The 22,214-nt window shown below is 39.3% G+C and overlaps 1 protein-coding gene across 5 annotated transcripts in view; it reads right to left on the bottom strand.

Moving 5' to 3' along the window:
• Positions 1-22,214, bottom strand: part of LOC135100472 (eIF-2-alpha kinase GCN2-like) — an 88,103-nt gene that overhangs the window by 59,876 nt on the left and 6,013 nt on the right. For all 5 annotated transcript variants that reach the window (XR_010268721.1, XM_064003413.1, XM_064003410.1 and 2 more), the window contains exons 4-6: positions 17,137-17,278; positions 16,539-16,708; positions 1,286-1,414 (exon numbers count right to left, since the gene is read on the bottom strand). Coding sequence is in view for 4 of the 5 variants with exons in the window: in XM_064003413.1 (XP_063859483.1) it covers positions 1,286-1,414; positions 16,539-16,708; positions 17,137-17,278 (441 nt within the window). In the remaining variant the exon portion in view is untranslated. The remainder of the gene's footprint in view (positions 1-1,285; positions 1,415-16,538; positions 16,709-17,136; positions 17,279-22,214) is intronic.

Here is a 22,214-nt window from a genome sequence, read left to right as displayed (position 1 = left end):
TACAACTCTCAAATTATTTATCCAGAAAGGATGTACTGAATGAACACAGTGACAGAGAACTCATCAGAGGATACTGTTTAGACCGATCTAGTGAGGAAAGCCTTACAGAGGGACACAAAGAGGAGCAACACATTTGCTGCCAAAATGGTGATCATAACACTTAGACATCTTGCTGCTGGAAAAAGCTACTGGAAAAATGCAGTTGTGCAGTAGTGATGGTATTGAGGGTCATCGAGAGACCCACAGGTGGCTCAGGATTACTCCTGTTTGTTTACATCAACAGGATCACATTCACCTTATTTCAAAGATTGAATTATTGTTTTACACTCTGTGTCTCTCCTCCAAACATATAAAAATGAAGTAGACATAGAAACTATAAATTAGTAATAGACAGCAGCTTTTGCTATGGCTTTTAATAATTGAAATCAAGTAACTTTGTTCTAGAACCGAATTATGGTACCACAAGGTTTGTCCATAGCTTCATACCTTTATTTTCCTTTATTTATTTATTTTTTTATTTTTTTTTGTCATGTTAAGCTACTGCTGATAGGTTATTTTGTCATTTTTTTTTTAATGCTTGCCTACCTGTCCCACCTTTGGTTACTGTTTTGTTTTTTGTCCCTATTGTGATATGATATTTTATGATTTGTCTTTGTGCTTATTTTTATCAATCTTTTTAGCCTGATGATGCCTTCTGTGAAGGTGAAACATTGCAATAAATGAAGAAAAAAGTCTGGTGTATTCCTATTTACTACATGAATATATGTATGCATATACAGGCCTAGCACTTACAAATATAGAGGTGTAAGAGTGAGACAAATACAAATAAAGCCTTAGCACTTAGCAGACTCATTGAAGAGCTACACAAGCCCTCTCATTACAACACTTCCTATTCTTCATCAAGTTTGTTATTTACAATCTTCTGCATGTTTTTGGTGTAGGTTTCATCACACATCTCATCAACTAAACTCAACACCAAAATTTTTATGTAATTTCCACATTCTTTTTTATTTTCTTGGAAAATAATTTCCTTTTGTTCTGGCTCCAAATATCTACCCTTTCTTTAAAGGTAGTTTAAGTAGTATTGTAGCTTAATTAGAATTCAAACCACAAAAATTTTTAACCAGTTTTGAAAAATATAAAAACAGTTTGACTAACAAATCCTTAGTTTTCTTTTTTGTATCTCATCTTTTTACAGCTAACATATAAACAGTAACTGCATATGATATAAATATAATACGGATCATGTCAAATACTACAATTATATTAAGTGGACACAACATACCGCCTACTTGATGGAGGTTCACTGAAGTCACCAGTGTGAGGCCGGTCACTCCCTTTATCAACAATAAACGAAGGTTGAAATTTACGCTCTCGCCTCTGCCTTTCTTCTTCTTTCAATTCCTCCTTTTTCCTGTTAACAAGAATTCAGATTTTATTTTCTTGTTTTGAATTCAAATAATAAATATTAACCATTCAGGAGACAAAGGGGGAAGAAGGAGTACCAAGTGAAGACAGAAGAGAGGATCGTATATGATTTCAAGTTTGGGCAGAATCTGGATGGAAGGAAAATTAACCTTGCTGGGTAGTTGAGATGACATCATGGAATGGATATATAGGAAAAATAGATTCTCATATTCAATATTTTTCAAACCATGTCAACAGCAAACCAGTGACCCTTAAAGCTTAATGTACATGAGTTTTGTGGCCAAAACCTTATTGACTACACTACCCTCCTGAGTTTCATGCTATCCAAGTTTTGTAATCCTCAAGTTTCATGGCTGGTCCTAAATTCTTACTATACTGAGTTTCATGCATTATCATCCCGAGTTTCACGCTGCTTTGACAAGTATTAATCACATTTACCTTCCATTGACATTATGTGTATGCATATAGTAAACCCCCACATACCCCACTTAAGTCAGAGCTCTCTCTCTCTCTCTCTCTCTCTCTCTCTCTCTCTCTCTCTCTCTCTCTCTCTCTCTCTCTCTCTCTCTCTCTCTCTCTCTCTCTCTCTCTCTTTCTTCCCATTCCCTGCCCTCCTCCCCCCAATCTCTCTCTCTCTCTCTCTCTCTCTCTCTCTCTCTCTCTCTCTCTCTCTCTCTCTCTCTCTCTCTCTCTCTCTATGTGAAAGTAAGAACAATCCTGAGGACTGCTAAATAGAATGAGACTGATTGAGAATGAAAGTGGAATTATATAAGTGAGAAAGAGCAAGAAAGGATGAAGCAAAAATAACATAGAACAAATTAGGGGGAGAGAGAGAGGCATTACTCCCTTTTCCCTTATCTCTCACAGATAAGAGGGAGAGGAGGTGACAAGGAGGGAGGTTTGAGACAAGACAAAAGAGCAATGGAGAGGAAATGAATAAGGGGAGGGATATAACTGGGAAGGAATACATGGGGTATGGAAGTGGAGGAAGGGTTAAGGAAAAGGATGTAATAATGGGGAGAAAGTAGAAAGAATAAATATAAGCACCAAGGGTGAGGAGTGAGTGAAGAATTAGAGGGAGAGAGGAAGTATTCTCTTTTCCTGTCCTCTACTCCTTTTAATTTTTCCTCCATCTGTTCCCTCTGCATTTATGCTCTTTCCACCCATTTTCATTCTCATTCTATTATAACTATCATCAGGACTGTTCTCTCTCTCTCTCTCTCTCTCTCTCTCTCTCTCTCTCTCTCTCTCTCTCTCTCTCTCTCTCTCTCTCTCTCTCTCTCACACACACACACACACACAGTGTAGTGCTTAGCATGCTCAGCTCACAACCAAGAAGGCCCAAGTTTGAATCCCAAACGTGGCGAGGGAAATGGGCAAGCCTCTTAATGTGTAGCCCCTGTTCACCTAGCAGCAAGTAGGTACGGGATGTAACCCAAGGGGTTGTGACCTCACTGTCCCTGTGTGTGGTGTGTCAGTGGTCTCAGTCCTACCCAAAGATTGGTCACTACAAGCTCTGAGTTCTTTCCATAGGGGAACGGCTGGCTGGGTGACCAGCAGACACCCATAGATGAATCACAGAGAGAGAGAGAGAGAGAGAGAGAGAGAGAGAGAGAGAGAGAGAGAGAGAGAGAGAGAGAGAGAGAGAGAGAGAGAGAGAGAGAGAGAGAGAGAGAGAGAGAGAGAGAGAGAGAGAGAGAGAGAGAGAGAGAGATAGAGAGAGAGAGAGAGAGAGAGAGAGAGAGAGAGAGAGATGGAAGGAGGAAGGCTGGGTGGGATAAATGGAAGGAAGGAGGAAATTGGGAGGGATGGGGAAGGGGGACAGGGAAGTGAGAGGGAGGGTAGGGGGAGGGGACAGGGATGGGGGAGAGAGAGAGGCAGGAGGAGGACAAGAAAGGGGGAGGAATGGAAGGGGAAGAGAACACACACACACACACACACACACACACACACACACACACACACACACACACACACACACACACACACACACACAATAAACCAGACGTGGTATGTTTAACAGAAATTAAACAAACTACAAGAGGAAATAAAGATGAGATTTGCAAAGGAAGGATACAGCACATGGAGGTGAGACAGAAAAGGAAAGGGAGGAGGAGGAGCGATGATACTGGTAAAATATATTGTTGTTGAGGAAGTGAAATATGGTGATGGAATGGCATAAACTTTGAGTGTTGTGATTAAGATCAAAGGAGATGAAAAAAAGGAAAGTTACTGTGAGATACATACCACCAAAAACTAATGCATGCGAGACCAATAGATATAAAATTATGCAACTAGAAACAAGGAAATGATAAGGAAAAGTAACAACAAAGTGCTCTTAGTAGGCAACTTCAACACTAAAGGAATTAACTGGGAGGAGATGGAAGTGAGAGAAAATGTCAGGTCATGGAGCGAAGAACTTGTGCATACCATGATGGTGAATACAGTGAGACAGTGGGTGAATGAACCTACAAAATGCAGAGACTGGGAAGAATACAGAGGATAGCAACAAAGATGGTATACAAGGAGGAGGCAGTAGACACCTGCCGAAACGATAATTACTCCCAGTGAGGTCTAAAGCACTGTTCAGGGGGTGCTGTGAACTTATCATTAAACCCAGCTGTGACCTCACTGAACGTTTCCCTTTGTGTCTCACAACACAAGGGGGTAGTCACAGCCTGCCCTCTAAAGACAACTCTCTTCCTCCACACAAAACTACAAGCACCTAATAACACACACACCCTTCACTCAAAAAATTTTAAAATCATGGCGACTCCTACACCAGCCTCGGAGTCCCCATCTGGGGAGGGGACCATAAATGTCCCCAGGTCGGACTGCCTTTCCGTCGACGACCCTAAGTGTCTTGACACCCCCCTCAACTTTTTCTTCATTAACTTCTGCAACATTCGCGGTCTAAGATCTAATTTTCAATCTGTAGAACACCACCTCTCCTCTTCTAAACCTCATCTTCTTTTCCTCACTGAAACTCAGGTGTCTGAGGCAACTGACAGTAGCCCCTTTTCTGTTCCCTCCTACTTTCTCTATCCTCATTTTCGATCCAAAGCTGGATGCTGCGTTTATGTGCGCAATGACTTAACCTGCTCTCGTGCCCACGCTCTTGAATCTTCCGAGTTTTCCACCATCTGGCTACGACTACAGAGTCATTCTCATACTAAATTTATCTGTGCTGTATACCTCTCTCCTAACTCCTCTGACTATAAGAAATTCTTTGACTACTTAACTTCCAAAGTGGAGCACATTCTGACCCTCTTCCCTTTTGCAGAGATCTCCATTCTTGGAGACTTCAATGTTCACCACCAGCTTTGGCTTTCCTCTCCCTTCACTGACCATCCTGGTGAACTAGCCTACAACTTTGCTATCCTCCATGACCTAGAGCAATTGGTGCAACACCCTACTCGTATTCCTGACCGTCTTGGAGATACGCCCAACATTCTTGACCTTTTCCTGACCTCTAATCCTTCTGCTTATGCTGTCACCCTTTCTTCTCCGTTGGGCTCCTCCGATCACAATCTCATATCTTTATCTTGTCCTATCACTCCAATCCCTCCTCAGGATCCCCCTAAGCGAAGGTGCCTCTGGCGTTTTGCCTCTGCTAGTTGGGGGGACCTGAGGCGGTATTTTGCTGATTTTCCTTGGAATGACTACTGCTTCCGTGTCAGAGACCCGTCTTTGTGTGCTGAGCGCACAACAGAAGTGATAGTGTCTGGCATGGAGGCGTACATTCCTCACTCTTTTTCTCGTCCTAAACCTTCTAAACCTTGGTTTAACACAGCTTGTTCTCGTGCTATACATGATAGAGAGGTGGCCCACAAAAGGTACTTAAGCCTTCCTTCACCAGAATCTCATGCACTTTATATTTCTGCCCAGAACCATGCCAAGTCTGTTCTCCAACTAGCCAAAAACTCCTTCATTAACAGAAAATGTCAAAACCTTTCAAGATCTAACTCCCCTCGTGATTTCTGGCATCTAGCCAAAAATATCTCCAATAACTTTGCTTCTTCTTCTTTCCCTCCTCTACTTCAACCAGATGGCACCACTGCTATCACATCTATTTCTAAAGCTGAACTCTTTGCTCAAACCTTTGCTAAAAACTCTACCTTGGACGATTCTGGGCTTGTTCCTCCCTCTCCTCCACCCTCTGACTACTTCATGCCTCGTATTAAAATTCTTCGTAATGATGTTTTCCATGCCCTCGCTGGCCTAAACCCTCAGAAGGCTTATGGACCTGATGGGGTCCCTCCTATTGTTCTCCGAAACTGTGCCTCCGTGCTTGCACCTTGCCTAGTCAAACTCTTTCAGCTCTGTCTGTCAACATCTACCTTTCCTTCTTGCTGGAAGTTTGCCTACATTCAACCTGTTCCTAAAAAGGGTGACCGCTCTAATCCCTCAAACTACCGTCCTATTGCTTTAATTTCCTGCTTATCTAAAGTTTTTGAATCTATCCTCAACAGGAAGATTCTTAAACATCTATCACTTCACAACCTTCTATCTGATCGCCAGTATGGGTTCCGTCAAGGCCGCTCTACTGGTGATCTTCTGGCTTTCCTTACTGAGTCTTGGTCATCCTCTTTTAGAGACTTTGGTGAAACTTTTGCTGTTGCCTTGGACATATCAAAAGCCTTTGATAGAGTCTGGCACAAAGCTTTGATTTCCAAACTACCCTCCTACGGTTTCTATCCTTCTCTCTGTAACTTCATCTCAAGTTTCCTTTCTGACCGTTCTATTGCTGCTGTGGTAGACGGTCACTGATCTTCTCCTAAATCTATTAACAGTGGTGTTCCTCAGGGTTCTGTCCTGTCACCCACTCTCTTCTTATTATTCATTAATGATCTTCTAAACCAAACTTCTTGTCCTATCCACTCCTATGCTGATGATACCACCCTGCACTTTTCCACGTCTTTTCATAGACGTCCAACCCTTCAGGAGGTAAACATATCACGCAGGGAAGCCACAGAACGCCTGACTTCTGATCTTTCTAAAATTTCTGATTGGGGCAGAGCAAACTTGGTATTGTTCAATGCCTCAAAAACTCAATTCCTCCATCTATCAACTCGACACAACCTTCCAGACAACTATCCCCTCTTCTTCAATGACACTCAACTGTCCCCCTCTTCTACACTGAACATCCTCGGTCAGTCCTTTACTTATAATCTGAACTGGAAACTTCACATCTCATCTCTAGCTAAAACAGCTTCTATGAAGTTAGGTGTTCTGAGACGTCTCCGCCAGTTTTTCTCACCCCCCCAGCTGCTAACTCTGTACAAGGGCCTTATCCGTCCATGTATGGAGTATGCTTCACATGTCTGGGGGAGTTCCACTCATACTGCTGTTCTAGACAGGGTGGAATCAAAAGCTTTTCGTCTCATCAACTCCTCTCCTCTAACTGACTGTCTTCAGCCTCTCTCTCACCGCCGCAGTGTTGCATCTCTAGCTGTCTTCTACCGCTATTTTCATGCTAACTGCTCTTCTGATCTTGCTAACTGCATGCCTCCCCTCCTTCCGCGGCCTCGCTGCACAAGACTTTCTTCTTTCTCTCACTCCTATTCTGTCCACCTCTCTAACGCAAGAGTTAACCAGTGTTCTCAATCATTCATCCCTTTCTCTGGTAAACTCTGGAACTCCTTGCCTGCTTCTGTATTTCCACCTTCCTATGACTTGAATTCCTTCAAGAGGGAGGTTTCAAGACACTTATCCACCAATTTTTGACCACTGCTTTGACCCTTTTAGGGACTGGCATTTCAGTGGGCATTTTTTTTTTATTAGATTTTTGTTGCCCTTGGCCAGTATCCTTCCTACATAAAAAAAAAAAAAAAAAAAAAAAAAAAAAGAATTGAAAGATTTGAGCTGTGAAGAAAGACTTGAAGAGATGGGATTACCAACACTACAAGAGAGAAGAGAAAGAGGAGACCTGATAGCAATGTACAAATTAGTAAACAATATAAAAAGAAGAGACAGAAATGACTTGATATCACAGATGGAGGAGAGAGAGAGAGAGAGAGAGAGAGAGAGAGAGAGAGAGAGAGAGAGAGAGAGAGAGAGAGAGAGAGAGAGAGAGAGAGAGAGAGAGAGAGAGAGAGAGAGAGAGAGAGAGAGAGAGAGAGAGAGAGAGAGAGAGAGAGAGAGAGAGAGAGAGGGGGGGCATGGGAAGAAAATAAAGAAGAGTGGATGTTTGAGTGACATCAAGGAATACAGCTTTCTGTATCAAACTACTGAAATCTGGAATGATCTGAAGGAAGAGGTGGTTTTGGCAAAGTGTACACATGTTTAAAGAAAAACTGGATAAATATGGTTATGGAGACAGGACAAAATGAGCTTTGGCTTGTGCCCTGTACAATACAACTAGGTAAATACAACTAGGAAAATACACACACGTGGTGCTGGGGTACGTGGCAATCTTTGTTCAGTTTTGGTTTTAGTTTTCATTAACTTTTACTTTTAAATTTTTTTACCTTTTAACTCTTTATTTAATAAATATAGAACAGGTTCTATAATGATATTTCTTTACCTTACCTTGAATTCTTTACCTCTGGTTACTTAGTAGCATGTCTGAGCATTAAAAATAATTATCTGGTAGCGTTACCCTTATTTTGTTTATAGGCACTGATGTCTCTTCGGAGGATCAAATTTACAGGCGCAGTTAATTTTTTTTTTAACAAAAGGGGTGGGTGCAACTGTAAAGAAGAATGACAGCTCACCTTCTCACAAAACAAACAAAATTTATTCAGTTATTATTTCACCATGGTTAATTCACAATTCAATTCATATGAACTTTAGGGAACAAGAACAGAGAATTTAACATTAAAATTTCACTACACACTTCCACACTAATGATAGCAACTCTTGCCTCCAAAAATCCAATTTAGAATATTTCCCACCACCTCAGGCCAAAGGTTAAAGGGCAGTGGTCGAATGACCATCTGTCATGTTCTACACATCTGATTCACAATGCAAATTCATTTGGAACTCTCCCCAAATGTCATAACTTCAATGAGAGAAGTTGAGAGACCATCTCTCACCACCTAGACCCAAGGTACCACGACCGCCATTACATGACCACGAGGCAAGGAATCAAGGTACCATGACACATGCTACTTTACCACACTCAACCACCAAGGCATACTAACCTTACTCCTTTTGACTGTGCCCATTTAACATAACCTACAGAATGCACTCAACTTATTATTTACATCCTGTAAGACAGAGGGGAGGTGAGTGGAGAGTGGCATCACAGGGCACAGCAGGGCTTTGTCTGCCACCATGAGGGAGGCCAACACATACATATCATTATTTCACTTATAATTACTTTATCACACTTCACTTCACTCTCAAGTTGTTGTCACTGTCTTCCCTAACACATATATATATATAGTCACACACTATTATAAATTTAAATTCAAGGCATTTTACCAATAAGACAAAAGGGAGGTGAGTGGAGAATGGTGTCACAAGGCACAACGGGGCTTTGTCTGCCCACCTGTGGCACACCAGCGTGTCCCCTCACAGTCTCGCTTGCAAATTGCCTCAGTAACATTTAATTCCCTCTCTTTCCCTTGTTATATAACTTTGTGATCTATTATCCCATCAGTGAAATCAATCAAGGAATGTGGAAAAATTTAGTGGCAGGGGCAACAATAATTCCTGGGGTTGTTTTTAATAATTTCCCTTTTGAGTGACTGATATCTGTGTTCCCACCTAGTCAGTTGACATATTAATTTGGTACTCCTTACCCAAATGAGTTATTAGATTTACGTGTCAGTGGGTCATTTAAAACACAGTTAGAAGACAAGGAGGGCAGCATTACACACACACACACACTGATGATGCAAAAATAATGAAAATAATAAAGGATGAAAATGACTGTAAGGAGTTACAAAAGGATATTGACAAGATACATGCATGGAGCTAAAGATGGAAACTAGAATTCAATGCCAGGAAATGCCATGTGTTGGAAATAGAAAAAAGTAAAACGAGACCTTCATGAATTACAAAATGGGAGGAGAAATAATAATGAAGAGTAATGAAGAAAAAGATTTGGGAGTAATAATTCATGACACACTATCACCTGAAAGGCACATAAACAGGATATTCAGCTCTACATAAAGCTTGTTAACAAACATTAGGGTGGTGTTTAACTATCTGGATAAAGAAATGAAAAAAATTATGACAAGCATGATATGTCCTAAATTTGAATACATAACAGTAGTTTGGGCTCCATGTAGAAATAAAAGATACACGGAAACTGGAAAGAATACAGAGGATAACGACAAAGATGGTAACAGAATCGAAAGACTTAAGCTATGAAGAAAAACTTGAAAAGATGGCTTTACCAACACTAGAAGAGAGAAGAGAAAGAGGAGCACTGATAACAATGTACAAATTAAACAATACAGAAAGAATAGACAAGTGACTTGATACTACAGATAGAGGAGGGAGAAAGAAGTAAAAGGGGGCATGGGAAGAAAATAAAGAAGAGTGGATGTTCAAATGACATCAAGAAATACAGCTTCCCATATCAAACTACTGAAATCTGGTATGATTTGAAGGAAGAAGTGGTTGCAGCAAACAGTGTACACATGTTTAAAGAGAAATTGGATAAATATGGATATGGAGAGAGGACAAAATGAGCTTTGGCTCATGACCTGTACAATACAACAAGGTAAATACAACTAGGTGAATATATGGCTTTAAATGTGATGGTACTGCATGGCCACAGTGCTGCATCACACAAGATGTAAGGACAACACACACACACACACACACACACACACACACACACAGGACCTGGAAGAGAACATCATCATCAGAAATACCTAGAGATGTGGTTTGTAGGGCCTGAGTGAGTTCAGTCCCATAGGTCAGGAAACAGTATTGTAGCTTTCAGGGATCCAGCCTACTGGGCCCAAGTTTCAAAGCAAAGATGGCCAACTTATTATCAGACTCCAACAAAGTGGAGAGAACTCTGATGGATTTAATGAAAATGACTGATATGAAAGTGAGATATGGTTTCTGAAAATGAGACTAAGGAAAGTGGAAAGTGACACAGATCAGCAGAAAAAGGAGAAGGAAGTAGCAAAAACCTTTCAGGACAAACTGGAGAAGAACCTTGGAAAAGATGGTGAAATATTCAAACTGAAAACTGAACTGGAGGAAATGAGAGTGAGAGAACACCATATTATTAAGAAAAATAAGGAATTACAAGACAACACAAAGAAAGTGATGAAATAAAATAAAAATTTCATAGCAGAACTAATGAAGGGTGAGAAAAGGGTGAGAGAGGAAGTCATAGATGAAATGAAAGGCTGGAAAAGCAAAAATGAAAAAGTAAATGTTGACTTTAAGGAAATAATTAAAAAGCAACAGAAAGAAAAATGAAAATGTAGAAAAGGAAGTGGTGAAGGCATTAAAAAACAATGAGGATCTGGTACGAGATGCAGCAAATAAGAAGTGTTATAGTTTATGGAATAAAGAAGAAAAATATAATATACAAACTGAAAAGAGATAAAGAAGAAACAAAAACAGTGAAGCATTTGTTGAAGAAACTAAATAATGAAGATGATGCTAAATTCAAGGAAGTAGTTGTTGTTCAACTTGGACCTTATCTGGAAGGCAAAATAAGACTCATGAAAATAAGACTAAAATCACAACAAGCAGCAAAAGAGATTCTAGAAAGAACATCCAAACTAAGAGAAGTAAAAGATTGCAAAGATATATAAATTAAGAAAAACAGAAATGAAGAACAGAAAAAACTGAAAGATATGTATGAAGAAGCTAGAGAGAAAAATTAATCAAGAACAGAAGAAAAGACTAAATTATTTTTTTGAGAGTTTTGGAAGAGAGTGAAGAAATGGTACATAAAGGAAAAGGAATCAATGAAAATAAAATAGAGAAAAATAGTTAAAATGAAGGACTAAATGTGATGTATACCAACATAGACTGCCTGTTACACAAAACACTGGAATTACAAGACTATTTAAAAGAAAAGAATCCGAAGGTGATGTGTCTAATGGAAACAAAGCTAAAAGGAGAAAAATCTGATTTAACAATGACTACAATATGTGGAGAAGAGACAGGATTGGTAAAGGAAGGGGAGGTGTAAAGATGACAAGAAATGAGGTGAAGAGAAAATAGTGAAATATGGGGAAGGAAAAGCAGAAATAGTGAGTGTTAACTTGGAGGATAATAATGGAGAAATACTGACTGTAATAACAACCTATGTACTACCCAAAACAAATTCTTGAAGCAAGGAAGACTATGAGAAAATAATAGAAGATACCATTCAGTGTTTGAGTAAATTAATCAAAAGTAATAAGAGTACTATTGGTTGGCGACTTCAATTGCAGAGAAATAAATTGGAAACATTCGAGGCAGAAGGAAATGAGACTGCATGGGGAGAAAGATTTCTGAAGCAGACTATGGAAAATACAATCATACAATGGGTGACTGAAAATACAAGATCTAGGGAAGATGACGAACTAACAAGACATGACCTAATATTGACAAAAGGAATTGACCTAACTAAAGAATTAAGACATGTCTGCCACATGGGGAAAAGTGACCATGTAATGATAGAAATAGAGACTGATAATGATGTCAGTGAAGAGGATAAATCATTCAAAGAAAATAGGAGAAACTATGGGAAAGCAAATATGGATGATCTTAAGAGATTCTGTGAAGAAATGACGTGGGAAAAACTGAAAAGAGCAAATGATGTGCAAGGTAAGTATGACATTTTTATACTGTCTCGTATGAGACAGGAGTGAATAAATGTCCCACAATACAAATCTAAAGAAAAAGGAAAACAAGAGTGGTTCAACACAAGATGTGCAAGAGCAAAGAAAAAAAAGAGATGAAGCATGGATAAAAATGAAAAGAAATCAAAACCAAAAAAAAGTAAAGAAGACTTTAAGATAGCAAGAAATGAATATGTGAAAATGAGAAGAGAGGAAGAGAAAGGATATGAAAAAAGAAATAAAATGTGCAAGGATGAACCAAGACTGTTCTAAATGGAAAAATTAAACTAAAAGAAAAACTAGAAAGGTTGAAGGGTGGAAATGAAACATATGAAGACCTGAAAGACATGAGTGAATTGGTGAAACAAAAAGTTTCAGTAAGTATTCACAGAAGAATCTGAATTTTAAAGAACCACAAGATGAGAAGACAAAAAAACAAATGTGGGTAATTAAAGTAATCAATGAAAAAGTTTATAAAATTATGGAGGAACTGCAAGAGAGAAAAGCAACAGGACCAGATAGAGTATCAGGTTTCATTTTAAAAGAGTGCAGGAAACAGTTAATTGAACCAGTATATGACATAATAAAGTGCTCATTATCAACTGGAAGAGTGCCTAAGGAATAGAAGAGAGCAGACAGAGTGCCACTTTATAAAAGTGGAAAGAAAGAAGAACCACTAAACTATAGGGCATATTAAGCATATTATGCAAGATCTGTGAAATAGTGATAGAAGTATTGGACAAAATTTCTAGAAAAATGTGATATAATAATCAGAAAAACAGTATGGCTTTAGACAAAAGCAATCATGTGTAACAAATCTGATGAGCTTCTATTCAAGAGTGACAGACATAACACAGGTGAGGGATGGATATGTAGACTGTATGTATTTAGATCTAAAAAAAATAAATAAATAAATAAATAAATAAATAAATAAATAAATAAATAAAAAAATAAAAATTTGACAAAGTTCCCCACGACAGGCTACTATGGAAGTTAGAAAATGTAGGAGGATTAAATGGAAAAATAATAAACTAGATGGAAAGCTATTTAACAGGGAGAGAAATGAAAACAGTACTAAAAGATGTAAAATCAAAATGGAGAAAAGTAGATAATGGAGTACCACAAGGATTAGTGCTGGCACAAATACTTTTCCTGATCTACATAAATGATATGCCTGAAAGAATAAAGAGTTGCATGAGTTTGTTTGCAGACAATGCAAAATTATAGACATATAAAAAACAAACAAAGACTGAAATTCTACAAGAGGATCTGAATAAAATCTGGGATTGGAGTAAGAAATGGGAGATGGAATTTAATGTGAAAAAATTTCATGTAATGGAAAAAGGAAAAAAGTGAAGAGACCAAAAAGAACGTATAGAATGGGAAATGAAGAAATAATAAAAATACAAGAAGAAAAAGATCTGAGAGTGATTATACAGGATAGTCAAGTCAGAGAAGCATGTAGAAAAGATTTTTCAGAAATTTTCAGAAGTTTGTTGATCTAGAGAAGGCATCTGACAGAGCGCCAAGGAAAGCAATTGAGTGGGCAATAAGGAGACAAAAAGTACCTGAAAGGCTCGTGACTGCAGTCATGTCTCTGTATGTGGAATGAAGATCAAGGGTGAAAACATTGGCAGAAACATCAAGGGACTTTGACATAAGAGCGGGAGTACACCAGGGATCAGCTCTTAGTCCACTACTCCTTATCACAGTAATGGAGGAAGCTACTAAACTGGCAAGAGGAGATGGCCCGTGGGAGCTACTCTATGCCGATGATTTGGTATTGACAGCAGAATCAAGGGAAGAAGTGACTGACATGTTTAATAGGTGGAAGGAGGGGATGGAGCAGAGGGGACTGAAAATAAACATGGAAAAGACAAAACTAATGATGACCAGAAATGAAGCTAGAGAAAGAATTCAGTCAGAAAAATGGCCATGTGGATGTTGTGGAAGAGGAGTGGGAACAAACTCAGTGTTGTGTACTAGGTGTAATAAATGGTGTCACCAACAATGATCTGAGGAATCTCAGAGGGACGCAAAACTTTGTATGCCCAAGATGTGTGCGGGAGGAAGAGGGTGGTGGTGGCAGTGATGACAAGGATGTCGGATTGGAGGTAAATGGAGGTGTGTTGGAGGAGGTACAACAGTTCTTCTACTTGGGAGATATGTTGGACTGTGAAGCGGGTGTAGAGAAAGCAGTAAGGGCGAGACTAGCAGCTGCATGGGGAGGATGGCAAGAAAGTGCCAGTTTATTGGTGAACCACAGCATAAAACTGAGGATCAGGGGAAGGGTATACGAGTACAGAGCTTGTGTCAGATCTGCTCTTCTGTGTGGAGCAGAAACATGGTCACTGACAAACAGACTGATGGATATTCTACATAGCTGTGACTGCAGGATGCTGAGATACATGGCAGGAGTGAGATGGCAAGACAGGAGGTCTAGCAGCGAGGTGACGGAGATGTGTGGAATTGAAGACCTATCCGTTGAGCTAAGGAAGAGAAGACTGAGATGGTTCAGATACATGAGAAGGGCGGAGGGAGGGATGTTGAGCAAGGTGGAGGAGGTGAGGGTTGGAGGCCGACGGCCGGTGGGAAAGCCAAAGAAAAAAGCGGAGGAAGTGTGTGAAAGAGGATATGAATTTGTTGAGAATAGAACACATGGCACAAGATCGCCAGTTGTGGAAAGCAGTCATCATCCATCCAACCCCACCCTAATGGGAAAATGCGGACATTAAACGAAAAAGATGATGATGATGATGATGATGATGATGGAATATGCTGAATCAATGTGGTCTCCCCTCAAGAAGAAACATATGATACATATGATACAAAGGATGGCAATGAAGATGGTTCCAGAAATGGAAGAATTAACAGATGAAGGCAGGTTAAAGGAAATAAATCTGCCAACATTGGAACAAAGAGAAAGGGGAAATTTAATGTATATTTTGTGGAATGGAGTGGAAGAAATTGATAATGAGAAACTACTGCTGAGAGAAGGAAATACCAGATTCACAGGACACAGCAAAAAACTAAGAAAAGGAAGATGCTTAAGTAACATAAGAAATATAGTTTCCCACAGAGAAATATAGAAATTTGGAAGTTAAGAGAGGAGATAGCATCAGCAATGAGTGTGCACAACTTAAGGAAAAGCTGGACAAGTGTAGATATGGAGACAAAACCACACGAGCATAACTCAGGCCCTGTAAATTACAACTACGTAAATACAACTAGGTAAATACACACACACACACACACACACACACACACACACACACACACACACACACACACACGCACACACACACACACACACACACACACAGGTACTGTACTTTGAGAAAAGGGAGTAGAGTGAAGAAAAAAAGTCAGCTTCTTCATGGGCTGGAATGAAAAAGTGCTTTTCAGTGTTTTCAATGCACTGAGTCTCACGATCCTCTAGTTTAGTGCTATACTTTGGGAAGAAAGCAAGCGCAAAACTTGGAAACGGGTGTATAACATTTGTGTCCCCACAATTTCCTTTTGTGATCACACATGAACAGTCTTTTTGTGGCAGCCATACCCCCATCACTTCAACAGTTTCAATATGAATCCAATTACGGTAGTATGAGTTTGTGCTCTCTTGTAAGAAAAAGAAAAGAAAAAAATGCATCTAGTTTTAAGCCACAGGACATCGAGGTGTCATATATAACAAAGAGAGACCTGGGATCATATTCCAATAAGTTTTTTTTTTAGATATCTTAGCACTAATACAATATAGTTTCACAGTGGTAACATATAATGATTTAATTACCATCTTTCACCCAATAATAGCAGCTGAGCCATAGAAATCATTCATGTGTGTTCTCTGATTCTATTACTGATCCACAGAAGTCACTTCATGAAGCATTACAGCCACCAGAGTTGTTCATGCACACCTAGCCTTGTGTGGTATATGAGAAAAATTACTCTTTTACACTTCATGACACTTCTTTTCATAAACTGACTGAAAAGCAGCCATGCAGCTCATGAAAATCATTATCTTACAATATACCATGTGACAGCTATAACAATAGAAAACATGATGAAAATTAAAGTAGCATTATTATCATCATACTTCAAGTCTATTGTGGTGTTTCTGCTGATTCTAAAAAATAATTCTAGTGATGTATTGTACATCACATCTGAAGCCTTACATCTCTATTATTATCTTTTTTTTTTTAATATACATTATCAGTTGTGATAAGAAAAACTAAAATACCTTTGGCAAGAATGGTCAAGCATAACAAATAAATTGATAAATAATCCAAAAATTTATTTAGAGGTGAAATATCCATGAATTTCTATTTCTTTGCTCCAACAAGACACGTCTAATTTACCCACCTTGCAACCTCCTCTTGCATTGTGCTACGATGTGCCTCTTCTTGTAATTCTCTTTGCCTCTGAATTTCCTCCTCAGCTTTCTGATCAGCCCTCCTTCGAGACTCCTGTTCTGCCACCATCTCATCATAAATGCTGTCAGTATAAGGCCTTGCATGTTCGCTCAAGTAATTCTGAAGAAAACAAGAAAAACATTTCCTAAAAAAACAAAAATTCAAAAGCAAAGACAGGAAATAAGAAACCCATATTAAAATTTATAAGTGGTGGAATGGATGAGGGAAAGTGAATGTGAGGTGTGGGAGGGGCTGGTCTGTTTATCTCTCACACTTGTTTCAAAGAATTTCATGAAGATGATGGCTTTGAAGGAAGAGTCTCCATTTAGACTACTGATGTTCTTGTATGCTCTTGTTCTCATAATCTTCATTCATCCTTTCTCATATACTGCAGTACTCAGTCTTTCATTTTCACCAGAATTCATACTGTTGCACCCATCACATTTATCATGGCAAAATACATGATTGATATATAAAGAAACACATTACTGGAGGACAAATTTAAAATACCATATCACAATCAAGTTTTCTTTTTATCTCTTTCTTACCTGAGTATGTTGACAAAGCTCCAACATAACAACCATTCCACTTTGTGCAAATTCATAGGCCCTCTTTTGAAGCTGATTGTATAATTCTTCTCCCTCCTTATCAGAAAGGCCACTAAATGACTCAATATGGACCGCTGCAGCTCTGCAGTGGTAAAATGAAAATGTAATTAATTATATCAAATACTTTTGCTTCAGGCAATAAAAATGCTGCAAATTTATTGATCTTTAGTACTATGATTTCCTTATATACCTCAGGACAATGTATTGGGGATGAATAACAATACAGATTGAAAGATGCTACAGCTGCTGATGAAGGAGTAAATCCAGATTACCAACAGACAAGATAAAAGTATTCTTATAAAAGAAAAATTGCAAAATACAGTAAAGCCTTGCTATATCAAAAATTTATATATTAGATTCTTTCAGGTGCCCAGACAAATTTCTCATAAAGTGAATAAGATCCAGTTTACAAGACAGAATTCAGCTATTTGTACAGACAGAAGAGAAGTGCAGCAACCTATGACAAATGCCTAGTATTGTACTATAAATAAAGTACTGTATATATGAAAAGGAAGGCCATCTTATCTACCAGCCAGTCAACAACAATAACAAGAATGCAATTCCTCCACTCATGCTGCACATCTCTCAAACCTCTCCCTCTCTTTCTTCCCCCTCTCACTGTACTCAGGTGTCTAGGTCTAGACCAGAGAAGGTAGTCCTTAACTTTAACATCACATACATTATTTACTGTTCACTAATACTGATATACTACATTCTGGTGCAAAACATGTTTCAGTGCTTGGTATAAGACCAGGGGCATACAAGTCTTTTTCTTTTCAATCATCACATAATCAAGATTGGTAGATATATCAGACAAGTCACAGGAGGAGGCAGTAGGCACATGCCAAAACAATAATTACTCCCAGTGAGGTCTAAAGCACTGGATCAGGGAGTGCTGTGAACTTATCATTAAACCCAACTGTGACCTCACTGAACATTTCCCTCTGTGTCTCACAACACAAGGGGGCAGACACAGCTTGCACTCTAAATACAACTCTCTTCCTTCACACATACACCCTTCACTCAAAATTCAAAATTATTATGGCAACTCCTACACCAGCCTCAGAATCCACATCTGGGAAGGGGACCACAAAAGTTTCCAGTTCAGATTGCTCTCCTGGTATCAACCCTAACTGTCTTGACACACTCCTCAACTTTTTCTTCATTAACTTCTGCAACATTCACAGCCTTAGATCTAATTTTCAATCTGTAGAACACCACCTCTCCTCTAATCCTTTTATTTTCCTCACTGAAACACAGGTGTCTGAGGCAACTGACAGTAGCCCTTTTCTGTTCCCTCCAACTTTCTCAATACTCATTTTCATTCCAAAGCTGATATGTTGCGTCTATGTGCACAACAACTTAACCTACTCTTGTGTCCATGCTCCTGTATCTTCCAAGTTTTCCACCATCTGGCTACGACTACAGAGTCACTCTCAAACTAAATTTATCTGTGCTGTATACCTCTCACTTAACTCCTCTGACTATAAGAAATTCTTTGACTACTTAACTTCCAAAGCAGAGCACATTCTGACTCTTCCCATTTGCAGAGATCTCCATTCTAGGAAACTTCAATGTTCACCACCAGCTTTGGCTCTCCCTTCACTGACCATTCTGGTGAAATAGTCTTTAACTTTGCTATCATTCATGACCTAGAACAACTGGTGCAACACCCTACTCATATTCCTGACCATCTTTTAGATACACAAACATTCTTGACTTTTTCCTAACCTCTAATCCTTCTGCTTATGCTGTTACTCTATTTTCTCCATAGGCTCTTCCGATCACAATCTCATATCTATATCTTGTCCAATCACTCTAATCCCTCCTCAGGATCCCCCAAAGCAGAGGTGCCTCTGGTATTTTGCCTCTGCTAATTGGGGAGACCAGAGGAGGTATTTTGCTGATTTTCCTTGCAATGACTACTACTTCCATGTCAGAGACCCATCTCTGTGTGCCAAGCACATAACAGAGGTGATAGTATCTGACATGGAGGCGTACATTCCTCACTCCTTTAATCGACTTAAACCTTCCAAACTTTGGTTTGTCCCTTAAACAGTGGGGTGTAACTTGATGGTCTCCAAATGTGGGGTAAAACAGAGTTTTTAATATGAAAAGATACTACATGTCTACTTATTCTTGCATGATATTTTAGTATTAGAGATAATGAAAATAAACTTTTATTTTCTGTGTGGGGGCTGGAGCAAAATCTACGGAAAAAAAACGAAGAAAAGATTTCTGGCAACTATGATGCACTGTGCTGCAGGAAGGCTCCAGGCAGCAGGGAGATGTTCCTGGTGAAAAGATGTGTATTTATATTCCTTTTGCTGTTGTAGCCACATACACACAACTTGCTATTCTAAAGGTGCCATTCCACCAAAGCCGTGTTCTGCACAAATTGTTACGCACTTTTTGTGCAGAACTTTTCCTGTGCACATACAAAAGAACACCCCTTGTTGACCACGTGTCCACCGACTAAATGTACACAACTTTTGTACGCGAACATTGCAACACTTGTGCTGAACTGTGCGAATACAAAAGTTAAGCACAGTTTGTCCTCAGTGATTTAGTTAGTTAGCAATATGGACGGACAGGAAGAGGTAGCGCTTTGTGGTGCAGCCTGTGTTGTGGTATGCAGTTTGCTGAAAAAGAAAAGAAGAGCAAAGCCTAAATGTTGGGTGAGACCCTTCTTAAAACGACGAGAGGAAGAAACGGAAAGATTTTTAGAAGAATTAAAAGTAGATCCTCTGAGTGGATTTAAAAATCCACTCAGAATCTAAAACCTGAAGTTTTAGATTCTACAATTTTCTTGCGCTCTCTGCGGAACTGAGCAAGAATGATCTTCCATTTCCGCATTACTTCAGTTGAATCACAATTAAATTCTTCACCCAATTCCTTAGTTGCATCATGTTTTTTGTTCTTGTTTTTATAATCTATGTCTGAAGGGTCCCAGAGCGTTGGGCGCGTTTCAATGGCCTGAATAAACTTAATGATTTTATCATTTGTCCACTCCATTGTGCGCGAACACACCAATGTTTTCTCTCCTGTAGCGGTAGCAAGACTGACTGCGCGCACAAAGTAATCCTGTATGTTAGAGCGTGTACACTGAAAAGTTGAGTACGCGCACACAATGTTCGCAGCTGTGCGCGCACTTTTCTCAAATGTTCGCGTACAATTTGTTGCTGTTCGCTTGTCCGTTTCCACCGAAACATACATTTGTTCTGTACAGTGTGCAGCACAGTGCCGCACTGTGCTGCACACTGGTGGAAAGCCACCTTAACACAGCTTGTTTTCCTTGAAATACAGTGCTTCCTGTTTCTTCAAATGGTTACTATTCCAAACATTGTTCTCTCTCTCTCTCTCTCTCTCTCTCTCTCTCTCTCTCTCTCTCTCTCTCTCTCTCTCTCTCTCTCTCATAATAATAATAATAATAATAATAATAAAGAAATAAAGAACTGTCTGTCTCTTTGCTGGTGTGTCAACCCCCACTGACCCATTCATTATCTGTTCCCCTTATCTGTCTTTCTTGTCTTTTCCCCTCTGACCTCCTTCTCAGACCTTTCTCCATATTTATAGCAAGAAAGATATGAGAGAGAGAGAGAGAGAGAGAGAGAGAGAGAGAGAGAGAGAGAGAGAGAGAGAGAGAGAGAGAGAGAGAGAGAGAGAGAGAGAGAGAGAGAGAGAGAGAAGAAATGTTTAGAACAGTTAATTTGAAAAAACAGGAGGAACTGTATTTCAAGGAAAATGAGATGTGTTAGAAGGGCAACTTGCATGTATGTGGCTACAACAGCAAGAGTAAAGAATAAATAGAAAGGTGTGAAAGTACAAGATGACAAGGAAAAAGAAGACAAGAAGAAAAGAAACACACAAGAAAGCTGATGAGAGAGACAGAGAGAGAGAGAGAGAGAGAGAGAGAGAGAGAGAGAGAGAGAGAGAGAGAGAGAGAGAGATAGTAATAATAATAATAATAATAATAATAATAATAATAATAATAATAATAATAATAATAATAATAATAATAATAATAACACACACACACACAAAGATCTCAGAGCTGCTGTACTGTGGCATTTGGGTGGAAAAACACATAGGAAGCACCCATTCCACCGGCGTGTCAAATGAGCAGCCAGACACCTCCTCCATAGCTCCATAAATCACGATTGAGATCTTTATGCCAGGAGAGAATCAGTCGTCTCCCTAGCGATTTAGTTACCACATGTCTCTAGAACATCTGAGAAGAAAATGAGATGTCTGAATTCAAAATTCTGGACATGAAAAATCATGCCTAAATAGATGATCACTGCCTTGACCTACCTGCTGGCTTGCGCTTAAATAGACAATCACTGCCTTTTAGGGGTTAACTATCATGCTATACATGATAGAGAGGTGACCCACAAAAGGTACTTGAGCCTTCTATTACCAGAATCTCATGTGCTTTATATTTCTGCCTGGAACCATGCCAAGTTTGTTCTCCAATTAGCCAAAAACTCCTTTATTAATAGAAAGTGTTAACTGGTGTTAAAATCTTTCAAGATCTAACTCCCCTCATGACTTCAGGCACCTAACCAAAAGCATCTCCAATAACTTTGCTTCTTCTTCTTTCCCTTCTTTATTTGCACCAGATAGCACCACTGCTATCTCATCTATCTCTAAAGCTGAACTCTTCAAACCTTCATTAAAAAATCTACCTTGGATGATTCGGGGGTTGTTCCTCCCTCTCCTCCATCCTCTGACTACTTCATGCTACCTATTAAAATTCTTCACAATGATGTTTTCCATGCCTTTGCTGGCTTAAACCCTCAGAAGGCTTATGGACCTGATGGGGTCCCTCCTATTGTTCTCTGCCTCCATGCTTGCACTTGCCTAGTCAAACTCTTTCAACTCCGTCTGTCAACATCTACCTTTCCTTCTTGCTGGAAGTTTGCCTACATTCAGGCCATTCCTAAAAAGGATGACCATTCTAATCCTTCAAACTACCGTCCTATTGCTTTAATCTCTTGCCTATCTAAAATGTTTTA

This window comes from Scylla paramamosain, chromosome 5 (assembly GCF_035594125.1).
Source record: "Scylla paramamosain isolate STU-SP2022 chromosome 5, ASM3559412v1, whole genome shotgun sequence".
In the NCBI taxonomy this organism is placed as follows: Eukaryota; Metazoa; Arthropoda; class Malacostraca; order Decapoda; family Portunidae; genus Scylla; species Scylla paramamosain.
The sequence above is the reverse complement of the archived record's forward strand: the minus strand, read 5'-3'. Positions and strand labels throughout refer to the sequence as shown.